At 42.2% G+C, this 18,851-nt stretch overlaps 1 protein-coding gene across 2 annotated transcripts in view; it reads right to left on the bottom strand.

Moving 5' to 3' along the window:
• The window catches only part of LOC147689043 (serum paraoxonase/arylesterase 2-like), a 385,360-nt gene extending 369,916 nt beyond the window's left edge, over positions 1-15,444 (bottom strand). Inside the window, exon 1 of one of the 2 annotated variants that reach the window (XM_086941931.1) lies at positions 15,226-15,444. In XM_086941931.1, coding sequence (XP_086798057.1) covers positions 15,226-15,299 — 74 coding nt within the window. In that variant the 5' untranslated portion in view covers positions 15,300-15,444. The remainder of the gene's footprint in view (positions 1-15,225) is intronic. The other variant, XM_086941932.1, reaches the window with a different exon arrangement.
• Positions 15,445-18,851: the final 3,407 nt, after the last annotated feature.

Below are 18,851 nucleotides of genomic sequence, written 5' to 3'. Positions count from 1 at the left end.
CCTCTGTGTAAGAAGGGACAAGGCCAGCCTGCGCACCTGCCCCCTAGGAGAGCAGTACGTGCCCTCTACTTATGCCACCCACAATTCTGCAAGTCAGCCCCCGGCAGCCTTGATAGCATGGATAATCTATTCTCTATTATAACCCTAACCCTACCCATAGCCAATGGGACTGGGAGCGAGTTAAAGCGGCTGCCTGGTAGCCTCATAGGAGAGGCTGTATCTGGCTGATACCCTGGTCACCGGTGGTTGAAACAACCGTTCTCTCTCCGGAACTAGTAGCTGCAAATAGGGTAGGTGGAGGAAGCTGGATTAGGAGGATAGTCGACACAGCGTAAGTGGAACATAGAAAGGGGAGGAAAATAAGAGACATTCTCCCTTACCGAGGTATAATAACAGCCATTGCCGTTCTATTGATGTGCGTGACCGTGGGAAAATAAAACGCTTTATTAATGCTTGTGGTTTTGGCATGTTGCTGTTAACGGCCACAAGGTGGCAGCACATCCCTAGTCCTGGATGGGGAAAGACACACACAGCGTTTCCCTTGCACGAGCGAGCCGGAGCACCATCTGTTTGAAAGTTAATTACAAACAGATGGCTTCAAAGCTTGCTCCCGCAAGGAATCACCAAACGTGTACGCGTTGCCGTTGTAAGCAATGCAATGCGTGCACGTTGTGGCAGAAAATCCAAATCGATTGCAAGAGGTCTCCTCCTAAGCAGCGTAAGTGCTGCGTAGGCGCGACCTTAACATTACATTTGTATCCTTTGTCTTGTAATGTTCATGGGAAGAAATGAAAAAGCAACATGGAAGAAACAGCATTGTCCTCCTCTTCCCCAGAGTCTAGGAAACAGCTGTAAGCTTCTAAAGAGTTACTGAATTTAAGTATTTAAATCAAAATACATACATAGAAATATTGCACGTAAATTCAAATAATGTTTTAGTCAAACAATCAACATATATGTAATTCATGTAAAGGCTCATTACAATTTTTTTTCAAACTGTTTTTCAGGCCTTTGCATTTTATTAATTGTCATAAGACTTCACACTCTTGTAGATGAAGCATTAATATATTATATATTCATAATTGCAAAAAGTACATTTTGTGAGTTATTGGTTTTAATAAAATTCAAACTTATATGAATATTAACTGTTAGAAGTTAAGGTATACAGTTTAGTTTTCTCCATTTCCAAACAAAGCATGCTTTTACAGTTCTTGTAATGCAATATTTGTATTTCTTCATGGAGTCTTTTCAATCTTGTGCAAAGTGCACATATGTTTTATGTAGGTTTTCATTGTAACATCCGGGAAATATGTCACATAAGGAAAGATCAATGTTTACGCTGCATTAATCCCACCAATTACTAATCAGATGTGACAGATCACACATTTGTTGTTTTAAGTCTTTGGCATCTAGATTCTTCCAGAACTTTCATTTTATCAGAATATTTACTCTGACTGTCTTCTAGCTCACTTTCAGCCCTTTGATCTTTTCATTCCATGTTTCTTTTTGTGTACGCCTACACAATTTGATAGTCACCAGCATTAGCAATTTGCACAGAGAAATTGCCAGTACTGGTCCTTCGATTTTAACCACTAATCCATTTCCTATGTTTCCTAGCCATTTGCTTACTGTTGAAAATACTATACTTATCAATTGCCAGACACCATCTGTTTTTAACCCTTTCAGGTCCTAATCTAAAATGGCAATGTTTTTGATGTAACCTTTTAAGTCTTCCACTTATAAAAAGGTACAACATTGTTTTACCTTTAACATCCGGCAGACTCTACCTTCTTCAACGAGAAGGATGTCTAAAGCAAGACAATTTTGCATTAACATTGAACGAATAGAAATCTTTTCAATATCTAAATCTGAGAATCCTCCAGCTGTATTTACAACTAATCTATCAATTACAATAGAAGGTTTTCTAATTTTATAAGAATTTAGTACAACTCCTATAGAAGGTATTAAAGCACCAAAAATGTCTTGTACTAGTTCATTTGCACTTAAATCTTTTTTTACTCTTTTAGGTTGTTCTCTTGTGCACTCTTCAACTTGTTCCACATGATATATTTTAGGGAAAACAACACCCACATAACTGCTAGGCAATTTATAAAAAGCATTTTCCCCACAAATTTAATAAATTCCCATAACAAACAAGCCCCATCTTCTGACCCTCCCTTAGATTCGATGGACCCCCTTTTAGTTACCTGTACACATAAGAACAATTCTCATGTAATGCCCAATGGGAAGGAGCCTTGTCAGTACAGTAAAAATACTAGTCTGCCTGCTCTCCCCTCCTCAAGGATAGCTACCTCTAACTCCCTTAGCTCCGCTGATCACACCATGGCCCCGATTTCCCCATGATCCCTTCCCCCAACCCAACCCGCAACCCTAGCCTGATCCCAAAGCCCTTTAGGGGTCAGTACCTGTCTTACCCTTTTACCCCTATCCTACCCAACCCTCTGAGCCCCAGGCATAAAGTCCTGGAATCCCTTCCCACAGGGCACGTACATTCACCGCCGACCCTTCTGTGCCCCACTTCCACTCGCTCTCAACCACGGAAGGGTTCCCTGTACCTAGCCTCTCAATCCCATTCCCACACTTCATTGGAAGGCAGACTTAATGATATCTCACTTTGCCTAAAACAACTTAAGGAAGAGGTACGTAGCCTATTAAATTTCACAGCGGAACCGTCAGCTAACTCCAGACTAAGTTGCTCCACTATTACCAATTACGATATCCGCTCGCTCGCTGGGATGTACCTGGTTCCCAGCCTCCCCTTCAAATCACCGCTCACCGTCCTACATCACCCACACACCCCTTAGTTGGGTATCCGCTCCTCATCCTAACGACCCTTCATGGCCCTCTAGATGTGGAACCTCCTTGTCCGATTATGATATTCATTCTCTCCTACTTTCTTATGATTCGACACATTCTTCCACCATAACAAACTTGCACCAAATTGAAACCATCCCCACTGATCCCTTCAGGGAACCTAGGCTAATCGCCAGAGCATTAAATGAGAACAACCTCAAGAGAGTCACCACCACCACTAACTTTTCCAATGGACCCCAACACAAAACTCAAATGCATGCTGCTAAACTGTGGATCGGCAGTTAAACATGCTGCAGACTTTGCCGACCTCATTGTTGCATAGACCATGTAACACTGACTGAAACCTCGCTATAGGACTCAGCTACTCCCATCCTGGATATTTTAGTGCCTCCCAACTATGATATCATTAGGTTGGACAGAGCAAGTGGACAAGGTGGAGGCATCGCCTGTATTCGTCGTAGCAATCTAACAGTGGAAGTACTACAATCTGGCCTCCTGCTGTCTTGTGAATACCCTTGCATTGAGGTGGCTGATTGCAACAATCACGCATGCAAACTGCACACGTTCTACCACCCACCATGTGACAACCTTCCCTTCGTAGAACTGGCCATGGACATTATCTCAGCTAACGCATATTTCCATGGCACTCATCTTCCTGGGAGATTTCAACCTTCATTGGAAAGATGTGAATGATGTGGTGGTCAATAGCCTTAAATCCTTCCTGTTAGTCCTCAACCTAATCCAAATCTCTGACAGCCCTACTCATATTAAAGGGGCTACTTTAGATATTGTCATTGATAAGCCCAACTCCATCAGTCTGGATTTCATCCTCCCGTGTGATTGGACAGACCACTATTGCATCACCTTTCTACATCCTGGAGTTGATAAGAGCTAGTAGAGTTCAGCCTAAGAACCCCAAACACTTGAAAAGATGTCTACAGAACATCAACTCGCACGGTCCGACTGCTCTGTGAGATAACATACTGCCCCCTCCAATGAACACGTCGGATGACTAGGACCTTACGGCCCATTATAACCACTCAATGACTAATGTATTAGACTTGGCTGCACCACTACAGCTTAAAAGACTGTCATCCAAAGTCTCCGAACATTGGTTCAATGAAAGTCTTAATACCAAAAGAAGGAATTTAAGACATGCTGAAAGATTGTGGAGATCATTGAAAACAATGGGGTAGACCCAATAAGTCAGCAGGACCTGGGTAATTTTATATATATATAGAAAAAGTGGTCCTAGACACAATTTTTAAACAAGACAATTGATATAAGTATTAATTATTCACAATAAACAAATAGTCAGACATTCATTGCATTTATAGCAGAATTAGCTAACAATACATCTCCGTTTGTTTTTCAGATTATATCTGACTATTTGTTTATTGTGAATAATTAATACTTATATCAATTGTCTTGTTTAAAAATTGTGTCTAGGACCACTTTTTCTATATATATGAAAGATTGTGGAGATCCTATCCCTCACTTGAACATCTCTACCATCTCAGATCCCTAAGAAGCATCTACAACAAACCCATCAGATGCTCGAAAGCCACCTTCTTCAAAAATCAACTAAAGCAAGCTAAACATCGTCCAAAAAAACGGTTTAAACTAATCAAGTCTCAAGGTAACAGTCATCCTAATCTCTCTGCACTGGGTCGAGGGACCCTGCCGAACTGCAAACAATTTGCTGATTTCTTCACGGATAAAACTACTAAAATTGAAGCTGAACTACGCTCTGCCTTTGATTACCTGTTGATTTGGCCGCCGAACACCCTCTTTCCTCCTAGGTTGGATGTTACTGTCCCTGCGCAGCCTTGCTCCCCCAAAAATAATGCATCCTGGAGCCTTTTCCAAACCATGGAAGAAAGCACTATAGACAAAATACTGGCTGCCATCAAACCTCTTATCTAAAGTTAGAACCTCCTTACCCCCACTTTGGACTAAAATCGTCAATGCATCACTTCGGCAAGGTACTATTCCGGATATCCTAAAATCGGGTCAAGTTACCCCGATTCTAAAGAAACCCATCTGCTGATCCACAGACCTTCATAACTTTCGCCTAATCTTTAACATTCCCATGTTGGCAAAGCTCCTGGAGAAATGTGTGCTCGACCAACTCTATAACCACATCGATAATTTCAAACTTCGAGACCAATGTCAATCTGGTTTCCGACCGGGCCATAGTACAGAATCTGCACTAACTCACATTGTAGATGATACGCTAAGAATGTTAGATAAAAATTAATCTTGCCTTTTGATCCTTCTCGATCTTTCTTCAGCATTTGATACTGTCAAACACGATAACCTAATTGACCTCCTGGATCACAGGATGGGGATGTCTGGGACTGTGCTAAACTGGTTCTCCTCATTCCTTCATAACAGATTCCATAGCTTCAAGGGGAATCAGTCCCTTTCTAATACTTCCCATGTCACGCTGGGGATTCCACAGGGTTCAGGGCTCTCACCCTTGCCCTTCAACCTGTTCACTGAGCCTCCAACAGAAATTCTGAAATCCTCCAGCATTCACTATCACATATACGCAGATGATATCCAATTATACCTGAAGAACTGTTCCCCAGAGGACATCTGGTCCCTCAACTCAGTCCTACTGAAAACATAAAGAGGACCGACACGTAACTACTTGAAGTTAAATTCCCTCAAAACGGAATTCCGCCTAATTGCCCCACCCAAGCAATCTCTGGTCATGGAATAATGGTTGAATCAGCCAACTGCTCTCAACTGTACACCGCACCTCGTTGATTTCGCACCCTCTCTGGGAATAATGCTAGACAAAAGTTGAACATGCAGAAGCACATCAGTTCCCTCACCAAAGGAGCGAACTTCCAATGCAGCATCTGAAGGAAACTTAAACCTTTTCTCCCTGCTCATGACCTGAAGGTTGTGGTGCAAGCCTTAGTGATCCTAAAGCTGCTGCTAGGCTCTTAACTGGCACTAAAAAATACAACTGCATATCTCCAGATCGGCTATCCCTGAACTGGTTTCCATATGAAGCTCGGATACAGTTAAAAATTGCATGCGTGACACACTAAGCCATTTATTTCAATACCTTGCTTAAAAACTCAAACTCATGTGGTTCGAGAGCATCTAGAAGCGCCAGCACACTATTACTCAAAGCACAAAAAAATTCAAGAAAAGAAAAACCTACAATAGAGTCTTCTCAGGTTTTGCACCGAGGATTTGGAACTCCCTACCCCCGAAGTCGGGGTGAAACCTTCCACTGTTTTCTTCAAAAAGGAAGTCAAAGTGTTCTTGATGTAGAAATTCCTGCCACAGAATGGCTATTTTGTTGGATACGGAGGTCACACTCGCTGATTTGTGGCCCAGCTGCCAGGGCTCTTGAGAATGCCTGGCTTTCCGAGACTGTGAATCTTTTGCTTTGTTGGTTCTGTTTTGACTGCCTGTATCCCTCCTGATGTATAAACTGTGAAGCGCTCGGATACCCTCTGTGGTCATGTTTGCGCAATAGAAAATGTTCTAAATAAATAAACAAACGGCATACACACCCTCTAAAATGCATCCTCAATTTGTATAAACGTCAAAAGTATGTTCACGTTCAGTCTGAACTACAAAATTATTATTAATAAAAAAAATTAAAAAAAGAGACTTCTTTTTAATTATACACATCATTTAAGTATGCCAGCTTATCAATTGCGTTGTTTACACTAGTGCAAAAATCAGTCGGCAAGGCTGATTGCCCATCAACCTTTGCGACATCATATCACACCCTTTATGAAGAACCTATACTGGCTCCCGGTGACCAATCACTGCGCCTTTAAGCTAGGCTGCACCATCTTTAAAGCCTTATCCGGGATAGGACCAGACTTTATCTCCTCTAGGATCCAGCACTATACTCCTCCCTGCAATTTGTGCTCGTCCAATTCTAATTTCGTGATCACCCCTTCATTTAAACGTAAAAAACATTGAGGGCTCAGACTTGCCGTCTTAGCCCAGCAATTTTGGAAATCGCTCCCCACGAACGTGAGGTTGGCAACCGCTTATGAACACTTCAGAAAACTGTTATATACCTTCTTATTTTCTCAGTCATATCAGTAAGCCGACTATGCTGTGACAAAGTTTATAACAAGAGCAACAAAGCTTGTATCTCTTAGTCAAAATCACTAGATGTAATAATTGGGTCTTGATGAATTTGCCGACGCGTTTCAGGTTTGGGTCATTACTCCCCAAACCCTCATCAGGGCTCTGTTAATCATCTGTATAGGATGCAAGAAAACAAAGTTTTAATGACAACCTATTGTCCTCTTCTCTAACTATCAAGCAGTTTGGACCAAAAAGTATTTGTACCTGTATCTTCCTGAGCAGGTGAGCTTTGTTGCTCTTGTTATAAACTTTGTCTTCATAGGATTGTAATTATTGAAATGATTTAGTGTGTTTTGAATTTATGAATTGGATTTTGTATAGGTTTGTTGGATGTATTTTTGATTTTTTTGATGTTTTTTCCTTAGATGTTGTTGTAATGTTTCATGTGAATTTGAAATGTATTTTATTGATTGAATAAGATTGTAAGTGCCTTTTTGGTATGTGTACTCGCTTTTTTGTCTTCAAATGTTTCTAGAGTACACTAATTTCTATAAAAATATGAATAATAGGTATAAATAAATGTACCAGAAGAGATTTAATGAATTTGTTTATTTGGTCGTTGTTAAAATCATATTGTAAGTAGTGTGAGCAGGGGGAAATTTTTGTGTGTGTTTTGAAATTACATTCAGATTCCAGCAGTTAGATTTTGACATCCTGAGCCACCTTCCAGAATAAAAACTCTAGGTTTCAGTGTCTACCTCTCCATTTGCAGCATGTGCCTGTTTGTCTGAGATTCATGCAAAGTGTGTTTACTCTGTCAAACATGGAAGGATCCTTTCACTTCAACAACTCCACCAACCCTATCAAACCTCGGCATTGCTCATTGCTGTTGTCTCACTTGCAGCAAGGCATTCAGGCAAATTTTGTATTTGATATTTGTTCAGAAAGCCCGCAAGACTGCGCATCCACACAATGATCAAACTGTTGTGGGCAAGTAAAGTGACACTCAATAGAGCAGCCCTAATCCGGTTCGTAAAACTGTGACGCACAACTAAGAATATCTGTTTTCATTTAATTATACCCCACTGACAGAAAGGTAAATAGCTCAATTTGAAAAGCAAAGGACCCAATGCCCCAAATACCGTGCATTCCCCTTGCAAGGGATATTGCTTTGTCTATTGTGCAGAACCAGTTAGGTCTGGTTCTCTTGCAAGTGTCCTTCTCAGGCTGCCCTCTAGACACAGCATTTGTCAAAGTCAGGGCCACTGGAATTTTGCGGCAGTGCAAGACCAAATTAAGCGCCAGAGTTGGCTAAACTATGTGGCAAGAAGATCCAAATTATGTGGCAGTTTATGTGGCAAAAATCAGTTTATGCAGAAGATTATGCATCTAAAGATTTGTTATCTCAGACCTTTTGTAGCACCATTCTTTACTCATTATTGCATGTTAAAACTTAAATAGTGATAGAAAATATAATAATTTAGACACAAATGCTTAAAACTGAAATATAATAAATATATTAGATAAATAGAGGATATAAAGTCATTCACCAATACTTAATGAATCTCAGTTCATCTAGAACATTGTCTACGCATATCGCACAAAGTAAGACCAAGTTCACCAGGGCTGTTGGCTCGCTGTTAAGTCTCCTGTCACCCAAGGTAGTGAGGGCTCATACACCCCTCATGCAAATATCTTCAGCACAATGTGTTCCCATAGCAAGTTATGGGGCTGGGATATGGGGCTTGGGTGATTTGATTACCCTCCAAAGGGAGGAAACCCGATTTGGTGTGAGAGTACTGTCAGGCCTGTGTCAACCTTTAGCTTTTTTTGCCACAATTACCTAGGATAAGATTTTGTGAATTAATTTATTCACAGCTGGCCAATTGTCCTGTGGCCAGGTGTGTGAAATTTAAAAAATATCTACTTGTCTATAAGGCAGGTTGCTTCATAAATCTGCTTGTCCGGTACCAAAATCCAGGTTTCCTTTCTGTGTCATGTAATGCAGCGACAAATTATGGCAGTAATCTCATTATATAGGAGCTCTGATATAGCCTCACTGATTGTACAAGGGCTCATACCATAGTAGGGTTTGAATACTAGCAATTCCCTTATGTTGCAAATCTACATGCTGGAGGTGCAGGAATCGAAAAATCATAAAACTTTTACTAGATCTGCAGGTCTAGTAACTTGAATACACTACTCGACCTAACTAATGTACTCGACCCGTGAACGGGTCTCATCCCAATTGTCACACAGTTCACTTTACAAAATCCTCTAACTTCAGTCACAGAAAGAAAAGTAAATGTAGAAAGACAAACTAACTTTTGTCTCAGAAAGCAGAGAAGCGTGACAAGATAAGATTTAAAGGCATCTTTATGGCTCATTCACTTTGCAAGCAAGAAAAACACCTGCTGGCAGCTCACCAGAACGGGTGAGTGGGCTCTAAAAATAGCTGGTCCAGATTAAATCTGGCTTGTTATTGAGAGTGACTTTTCCGAGCCCTGTAGTGGTAAGCAATAGTTCCAGGATTGGAATGCTCTTTTCAGTCTGTACAAACCAACTAACTTGCATGTTTTAAGAGGTTTCACAACTCGACTCTATTTTTTTCCCATACTGAGAAAGGAAGGAAATTTATTCCCGACAAAGGGAGACATAAAACTTCTTCCAGGGTTGGGAAAAAGTGTTTGGAGGGACAGTGAACATGCAAACACTCAGATTTTTGCATGAGCAAACCACACATGCATATTTGCTCATGCTAAAATTCAGTTAACAAAAATATATTAGGAGTACTATTTCTTGGTCTACTTTTGTAACTTCTTAAAGCCGTTATATCTGCACTTAATGCAAGGACATATACCATGGGTGCACTTATAGAGACTTTCTTGATTAATTAGGCCGCTAATTAGGTCTGGGGTCAACCATGACCTTTTGTGTTTATTAAAATTCTGTCTCTCCTTTGGCCTATGGCTGGCTTCACTCTGAGTGACAGCATTCTGCTCTTTCATAAGGAGCATATCAGCACACAAAGCAGTTTTGTTCGGGTCAGGAACTACTGTGGGAATGCGTGCTTTTTGAGACCAAAAACTATTTTTTTGCTATTGCCAATATTTGTTAAAACGATGAGGGCCCGCCAGCTCCCACAACTATAAAGATTTACAAAATTCATGTCAAAACAAGTCATGCAGTGACAAAACCAAAACGCTGGCCACCAATTTCAGACCCACTGGCTTTGCCAACGCTTGTTTATTTTTGTGTTTCCCATACTCGGAGCGAAACTGGTTACACTGATTTTCCTTTATGAATATTTTTGGGAAATACTAGCATTAATCAATACATTTTGGTGAATGATGCTGCAAAGAATTGCTACCAAAAAGTTTCCAGCAGTTTAGAAAAATGTTTTTAACCAACTTGCATTTTGTGTGAACATGTTATTTTGAAAGCAAAAAATCCTCACTCTTGCTTTCAAGTTTCTGCAGATATTTCCATCTAATCAGAGACCATGTGCGAAACATTGAAAACGTGTGTCCACATTTTTATACTGGAACCACTGCCAGTAGCGCAGTCCAAGCTTACAACATTTAATTAGAGCACTCACCCTAATAATAAAGGCTTTGCATTAATGTACCAAAAATGCAAGTCTGAACAGCATTAACGCGGACACAAATATTACTTTTAAGTGGTGACATTGCCCTTCCCTGACCCATAATGTACTGTAAACTGGCAGCCAAACGGTTTGTGCTGCAGGGGGTTGGGCCTACTTGTCCCAAGGACAAAATACACATGAAAACATGTTGTCCTTGACCCCAAACAATATGTCCTGGGCGTCAGGCTATGGGAATTCCGCATCCCTGATTAGCTGTCTATCTGAAGCTCTGAAGAAGTAAAACTAACTAGAGAGATAATTTTAGACTGTTTAGCATGTGATGAGGGCCTTCTTATCCCCTGGATAGCATATGTCAAGAAATCCCTGGGAGCCATTGGATTGGCTATGTTTTTAGATAGAACGCCGCAGGCAGCCTCAATTAGAAAGCGAATGCAAGTTTTTCTGCTAGATTGAGCTAAAGAAGAGAAGTTGAGGGCAGAAAGACAAAAATGAAGTGTTCAGTAATCGTGGGGCTACTTCTTCCAACTATTTACAGAATACCAATAAGAGTTGGGACAGGCTCTTACTGTTTAGCTTCCAGGCGGGTACAGTGAAATATTGTGTTTTTGCAGCAGGATACCAACCTCACTGGACTCTAGAGAATGCCCATGTACTAACTTGCATAAAGAAACTATGTTACATTTTATCTTCAATTGTGAATACTAGTAACTGTTTACCAACAAATTCCTAATACCATTTTTTAGACTTTTTAGCCTGTTTCATTTAGATTATTGGTCATTAATCTTACCAAACTTGATGCTTTTATTTATTCAATTTGCGTGCTTTTAATAATTTCTATGTATTTTATTGCTATTTTGCACATATCTTGCATGCTTTTATGGCTGCTTACAGCTGAATAAAGAGAATTCCGATTTCTTGAGGAAATTTTTTTCCTGGCATTTAAACACGGGGCCACTAATTGTTTAATTATCCTTGGAAAACCCTTGACATCTCTCAGAGAAATTTGTGTGTACACTAAAGCTGAGCTCTGCATCAGCTCAGTTTGATACACTGTTTACACATATGAGGGCAAGAGCTGCCAACTTGGGTATAAGTATATAGAGAACAGTGAAAGGCGCTAGGAGAAAGTAGCAAAAGGAATAACATTTTCAGCTACATTCAATGGTATAACCAAAGTGAAAGTTGCATTTCTTTTATTTATTAATTACTTTTGAACAGGATCTGCACATCTCTAGATGTTTCATTTTCACAGTAACAATTCATGAACACCCAGCACCTGACTTCATCTTCACTTGCACAACGTTGTGGCGTGTATTACTACCATCTTTGCACAAAATGTGCGTTTTATTTTTTGCTAGTGGTTAAAAAAATACTGACATGTCTCTGCAACCTGGATGGGGTTTTATGTGAACTGAGTGTTTAGAACAGAAGGGCTGTTTCCATGAAGGTATACAGACGAAAGGATTTTACATTATCAGTCTTTCTGGCCTGGTCTCAACTGCAGACCTCTATCACATTGTGTTCCGCTGACTTCTGGTTGTGAACACATGCTGACATTTTGCACCTGAAAATGCAAATAGATAAAAAAAAGAGTATGACTTTTAGAAACATTTTTCGTATTTGTACACAGTTTTACCAACTGTAACTTTGTACAAATATAGTCCGGTTCTTCCCACCTACTCTGTAGCATTTGCCTGTATGTTTCTGTAAGGAGAGAGCAGAGAAGCTGCACGTGGAGTAATCAGTTACAGCTCCAGCTCGTCTGGTTTGTACAGCAGGGCAAGGGATGAAACAAAGGGGACTCTTGGGCATATTTATGAGCATGTACTGTAAACATGACTTGCAGGAGATGAGGATGGGCACACACTTGAATGATCAATGGCCATTATGTGGCCTGAAAAAGTGATAGTACGATCTCGCTTCAAAATTCGAATAATGCAAAAATAACTTCTGCCGCAGAAGGATGTACGGCACAATCATGCACAATCAGGTGGGCTAGGGCGCTCGACCTGGGGAACTGGGTTCGAGTCTCGGTAATGGCGCTAAACCTCCTGTGATTCTGGGCAAACCACTTAATCTCCCCGTGCCTAAACAAAAATGAATATGTGTCCTCATGTAACGTAACTGGTGCTATGTAAAGCGCTCTGATACCAGATTCGGATCAAGTTCGCGCTATAGAAAACTGCAACAAAAAAAAATGCATGCTTTTACTGTGCATGCCGTTACAACGCTGGCAATACAACGATCGTGTTGTTACCACGCATTCCATTACCACGCAAGTCGTTACAACGACTTGTCTTAGTGAAGTGCTGGACTTTGGAATAGTATATATTACTATTCTAACTTCAGTCTGTTCAATAGTAGGGAAGATTTGGGATTTAAAATCCAACAGCACCTTCCCTAATGTAAGTTGTTGTAACGACTTGTGTGGTAATGCAACGTGTGGTAATGGAACATGTTTGTTGTATTGCCCGCGTTTTAATGGTACTGCATAGTTCTGGCTGTGTAGTGAAGGCTGTTTCCCATCGCAGATTCACAGAATCCCAGTGGCCCTGGGTAAAGTGATTGCTTTAACAGTTGCTACCTAGCTCCAAGCAGGAGTTCCCATAACATAGGCACAGAGAAGTGGGAGACCTCTGTAACTGGTCGTCACCAAACATCCTGAAGCTGTAATCAGTCGCAGACACAAAGACAGGCCGGGCCTAGACGCTTCTCCACCTCGATCAATATAAACACCAGTCCCACCATCACACTTACCATTCAAATGAGAGTGTTCAGGGAGATATAATCAGCAGCCCCTTGCTAACAATGTATCCATGGAACTACTAAGGGTAGTCATGTCTCCATTCTCCTCATTTTACTGTCAGGGTAGTCACCCTCCAGCCACAAGAATGCAGGCAACAGCCTTCTACTATCTGGAAAGGCTTTCCTCAAACCCATCTAGTGTCATGCTAAACCAGGGGCACAAACTTATTATTAATACCATGAACCAAACGTTCAGGGTGGGCATCAGAAGACATGTGCTCCACCATTTGAAGAATTTCCCTTTCCATGGTTGTATCCTTTACCTGCATATTCTCCCAGCATGCTATGATCATGTGTTTTACGGCTTCCTTCGAGCGCAGCCCAAAGATCTCAATATTTCCCCAATATATGCATTGAACCATTGCTTTATGCTTTCAGCTCCAGAGCGGATCAGCAGTCCTTGCTGAAGCAGTGGTCTAGCGGTAATCTGGTGGTGGTGGACAGTCTGTGAGCTTGACTGTTGTGCTTATCGCAGAACCTAATTTGCGCTAACACGCAAATAATGCCCTTTTCTTTTACATGTTTGAATCCTCAGATTGCCTGCTATCCCAGAAAGACTCCTCCATACTCCAAAAACCCTGCTTGAAAAACTGACCTTGGTGTAAAACCTTTGTTGGCTGCCTTTTTTTTCTTTCAAATAACCCGGTCTCCTTACCTTCCATCCTCTGCATGCCTCCTCCCTCTAAGGTGGGGAGGAGATGTGGCCTTATGGCTAGAACTGCTGACTTTAGGACTGGAAAACAGGTTGAAGTCAGAGTTGGCTAAACATCTGGTCATTCTGGGCAAACCACGTAATCTCCCCGTGCCCACAAATAATGAATCAGACCTGTTGTAGTGTAATCCGGTGCACATGTAAAACGCTCTGATGCCCTTGGGCCAAGTTTGCAGTATTTAAAAACAGCACATCTAGATAAGGCACGTCTATGTTTGCATTAATGTCTATTATTGTATTTCTTCTCAAAATAGTCAACACCTTATTTCAAACATCAAAACCTCTCCTTCTATGCAAATCATACACCTGCAACCTACCAATACCTACCATCCCCTAGTTCATTTTCTTATCCTCATCAGCATGAACTCCATACATACCGCCCCAAACATTTCACCTAATTCCTAATAATTTCATCCACCATAAGTACATGTATGGAACGGTTTCCTTGAGTGGACTAGTGTAACCCCAATAAAAAATAACCACAAGATTAACCATCAACCTTGGCCTACAGAGCAGAGTGACGCCCACTGTAAAGTGTTTCAACGCATAGTCAGGGGTAGAAAGCGCTACATAAATGCAATTAAAATACAAAAGAAGAATTCAGTTTGGGAGAGAGATTGTTTGAACGTGCGGTGTAACACTCAGCGAAGGGTTCATGCGTCCCTACCCGATTGTATAAAATCATCTTTGCTGAGAAGTACTACATATTTTCAAATTTAGAGATGTAGTAGGGTGTGGTCCAGGAACAAACCCAATGGTTCAAAGTTTGCAGTGGAAAATTCAACTCTATTCACAACGCAACCCTTTGAGCTCCTAACACACACAGGCGAAGTCAGCTATAACCCACCACTATCTTTCATGAGTTAATAATGTTTTATGTATCGTAGTTTTTGTATGATAGCGTAAGCTTGGTTCATCCTGTTTACTTTTCTTGTCGGTAATGTCATGGCAAGTTCTTAATTCATTCATGGGGAGAGTGACATTTATTTTTTTCTGTTGATCTGCACGTTTTTATTCAGCAACCTCTCCGTCTCAAACGGAACGCAGCAATGCTACCGTGGTATCACTTTGCCAGGTAAAAGACTGCTATTGTGCGCTGCCCACACGGACATTTATTTCATATCAGAGGTCCACGGTATGTTAGACGCCGCTTTCAGCTTTCAATAACTCATAGTGCCGAGAAGCCTCCTACCTGATGCGAACGATCCTTTCCACAAACAAGGCAGCCAGTATTCCCAGGATAGCGAGCACGAGCAGCTTCCCCATGACGGCGGCACGCAGCAAGCAGCTCCTCTGTCTCCAAGAGCGGTGAGAACAAACATTAACTCGAGAGAGAGGTACAGCGCGAGGTGTGGCCCAGGAGCCGAGGGCAGGTGGGCAGGGCTCGCTCTCCAATTACCCAGTGCGTAATGTTGCTTAAAGGGCCCGTCCCCAGCCGTGAGTCTTATCCAGGGCTGCAGAAGCGTGTTTTTTTGCATTTCAATTCTTTATTACATTTTTTTGGCATGCAAAATCAAACAATTATCAGTAAACAAATATCTGCATAGAAACATAAAATGCCAAAGATACAATATGAAGCATAAGCAAAAATAATACAAAAAAAGAGAGGAAAAAAACAGCATAAGAAAAATGATTACAGGTACCACAGGAATGTGTAACGAGGATAAGTTGACACATCATTATTTAAATGTATTATTATATAAAAGAGAATGGGTATGCAAATGATATATAAAAGACTTATTAAAATCCACCAACACTGAAGACACCCACAGCTCTTTACCAGTAGTGCGCTGGGCAGGAAAACTCAGTGACTGACATCCTGTTACTTACTTAGTATTTCATAGTTCATCCAGAGCTCGCAGTGCACAAAAATATTTGGGAATTGTGACCCTGACTGCTAAGGTTGTGAGATTGGGGGTGGGGCTAGGGATGTGGTTAAAACGCTGGCCATGGCCTATGACCTCATGCCCTACAATGATTGATGACTCCTTTACAGCTTGTTTATTTCGTGTGCAGTGATAATCAGGGGCGGCTGGTGACATTTGAAAGTGGTGAGGTGTAAACTAATTTGCATATTGCACCGCTTGAGCGCAGCGAGCGAGCCCGAACCACCTTGCATCCATCCATACATCATTCATGCATCCACCCATCTATCCACCCACCCACCATCCATACATCATTCATGCATCCACCCATCCATCCATCATGCATCCACCCATCATGCATGCATGCATCCATACATCATTCATACATCCACCCATACATCCACCCACCCATCCTGCATGCATACATCATTCATGCACCCACCCATCCACCCATCCATCCATCATGCATCATGCATCCACCCATCATGCATGCATCCATGCATCCACCCATCCATCCACCCACCCACCCTGCATACATCATTCATTCATGCATCCACCCATCCATCCATCATGCATCCGCCCATCATGTATGCATGCATCCATACATCATTCATGCATCCACCCAACCATCCTGCATCCATACATCATTCATTCATGCACCCACCCATCCATCCACCCATCCATCCATCCATCATGCATCCACCCATCATGTATGCATCCATCCATACATCATTCATGCATCCACCCATCCATCCACCCACCCATCCTGCATCCATACATCATTCATTCATGCATCCATCCATCCATCCATCATGCATCCACCCATCATGCAAGCATCCATCCATACATCATTCAGGCATCCATCCATCCATCCACCCATCCATCCAACAAGTCCCCGCGAACAACTGACTTAGGGGGACTTGATTTAGTTTTCAGGCACGTAAATAACATTCCTGTAAACATTGTAAAAACATCTAGACATTTGTTCAACTGAACACACTCTAGGACGCTGAATCCATCACACTGAGATTCTGTCACGATAAGGAAGACTCTCCGGCAATTCCAATACAAGAACTTCACGAAGTGTAAACACAGCACACATTACTTCTGCAGTAGTTATTTTTGAAAACATTATGGCAGGATTAAAATAATGGATCTGGTGGCAGAGTAGATAACTTCAAAATGTTTCTGAGGTGTTCCTTTCAGTCACCACAAATGTGTAGAGAGTCACGGCCGGCATAAATCCGGGTGGTACGCGCGAGGGGGGGGGGTGTATTTAATTACATTTTTACAAACAAATAAACTTACCAGGGTGAGGAATCTCCTCTGCCGGTCCCGCCGCGCATCCCGTCTCCGAGTCCTCTCATGGCAAGTGGCAAATCATGAGACTGGATGTGACTCAAGGGCAGCTACTCAACTGTATCCTGCCTGTTGACAGGGCATGGGGCGGCCATACGTCACCGCCCGTGCAGAATGCTATCTTCAGGCTCCTGTACTACATTAGGCATGCGCAGCATGCCTAATGTAATGTCAATGGAGCGGGGGGCTGAAATTAAGAGCGCCCCTTGCAGTTGCGCAGTCGGAGTCTGCTGGACTCCTGCTGCTCTCGCCTGGTGCACGTTTGTAGTGGAATGACGACTAACTGTGCTCATGCGCAGTTGAATCTGTGAAGCAGCTGCCAGCACAGGCAGGAAATGTAAACAGACGAATTTCGTCTGCCGTCTGATTACATTTCCTGCTGTCCGTGGGCAGTTTTGCTTGTTGAATCTGCCTAGTGGGGCGCTGCCCCGACGCCCCTATGGACCAGCCGCCCCTGGTGATAATCTCTACGAGGCTGGCCCGAAGTGGTGGAAGGCGACTTGCTGTTTATCTCCCTGCTGGATACTTGGGTGTCATTCCAAATACTTATGCTGCTAGCCTGGCTAGGGTTATAGCTGTTTTTGCTGGTTATATGCTTTGAGCACTGTGCCACTGCTATTCAGTCCCACAGTGAAAGTGCTCCCTATGTTAAATTGATGTACTAATTAGTGATTCCATGATTGGGTTATTTGTTTTACTTGTCAGACCCTAGTACAGTGCACCATGTGTGCCCAGGGTTTGTAAATCAAATTCTGCTGGTGGGCTTGCAGCACTGGTTGTGCCACCCACAGAAGCAGCATTGTAAAATGTGTCTCAGGCCTGCCATTGCAAGGCCTATGTGCAGTTTAGCACTGCCATGTGGACTTGGTCAAGTGCACCCACTTACCAGTCTCTAAACCTTCCCTTTGCTTCATGTCAGACACCCCTATGGTAGGCCCAAGGGCAGGGTGCATTGTAAGTATAAGGTAGGACATGCTCTGGTGTGTGTAACATGTCCTAATAGTGAATTACAGCCATTTTCGTTTTTCACTATTGCAAGGCTACCTGTTCTCCATAGGCTAGAATGGGCAGTTAGATTATTACATTCTTTTAATCCTAACTGACTCAGGGAACATGGTAGAAATTCAAATTTAGTATGCCTGAACTCAGAATGATAAAATACATCTTTTAGTAAAGTTGGTTTTATCATTCTATGTTTGAAAATACCACTTTTAGAAAGTAGGTATTTTCTTGCCTATCTGTCCAGGCCTGCCTCTGCTAGGTTGTGTATTCCTTGTCTGGAGTTTGTGAGTGACAGGACCGGGGGATTCCAGGAGACAGGCTGGGGCAACCCAGTGGTGAATAGAGAGATCTGCATCTAGATGGGTGGGAGGAGTTGCACCTGGGACCTGAATAGGGCTGGGCCTTCCCTCTACAATGCTGGCTCGATCTCATGTGGTGTGTCTGATGTCTCTGTCCTGCACTGTGAAAGGAGAGAAGGAATCATGTCAACAAAGTGCTCTAGGCCTCCCCTGTGCTGGCTCCACCTCCTGTGGGGCGTCTGATGCCTCTGCCCTGCACAGTAAAAGGAAGAAGAGAGTCATGTAAACAAAGT

The sequence above is a fragment of the Lissotriton vulgaris genome, chromosome 10, assembly GCF_964263255.1.
Source record: "Lissotriton vulgaris chromosome 10, aLisVul1.2, whole genome shotgun sequence".
In the NCBI taxonomy this organism is placed as follows: Eukaryota; Metazoa; Chordata; class Amphibia; order Caudata; family Salamandridae; genus Lissotriton; species Lissotriton vulgaris.
The sequence above is the reverse complement of the archived record's forward strand: the minus strand, read 5'-3'. Positions and strand labels throughout refer to the sequence as shown.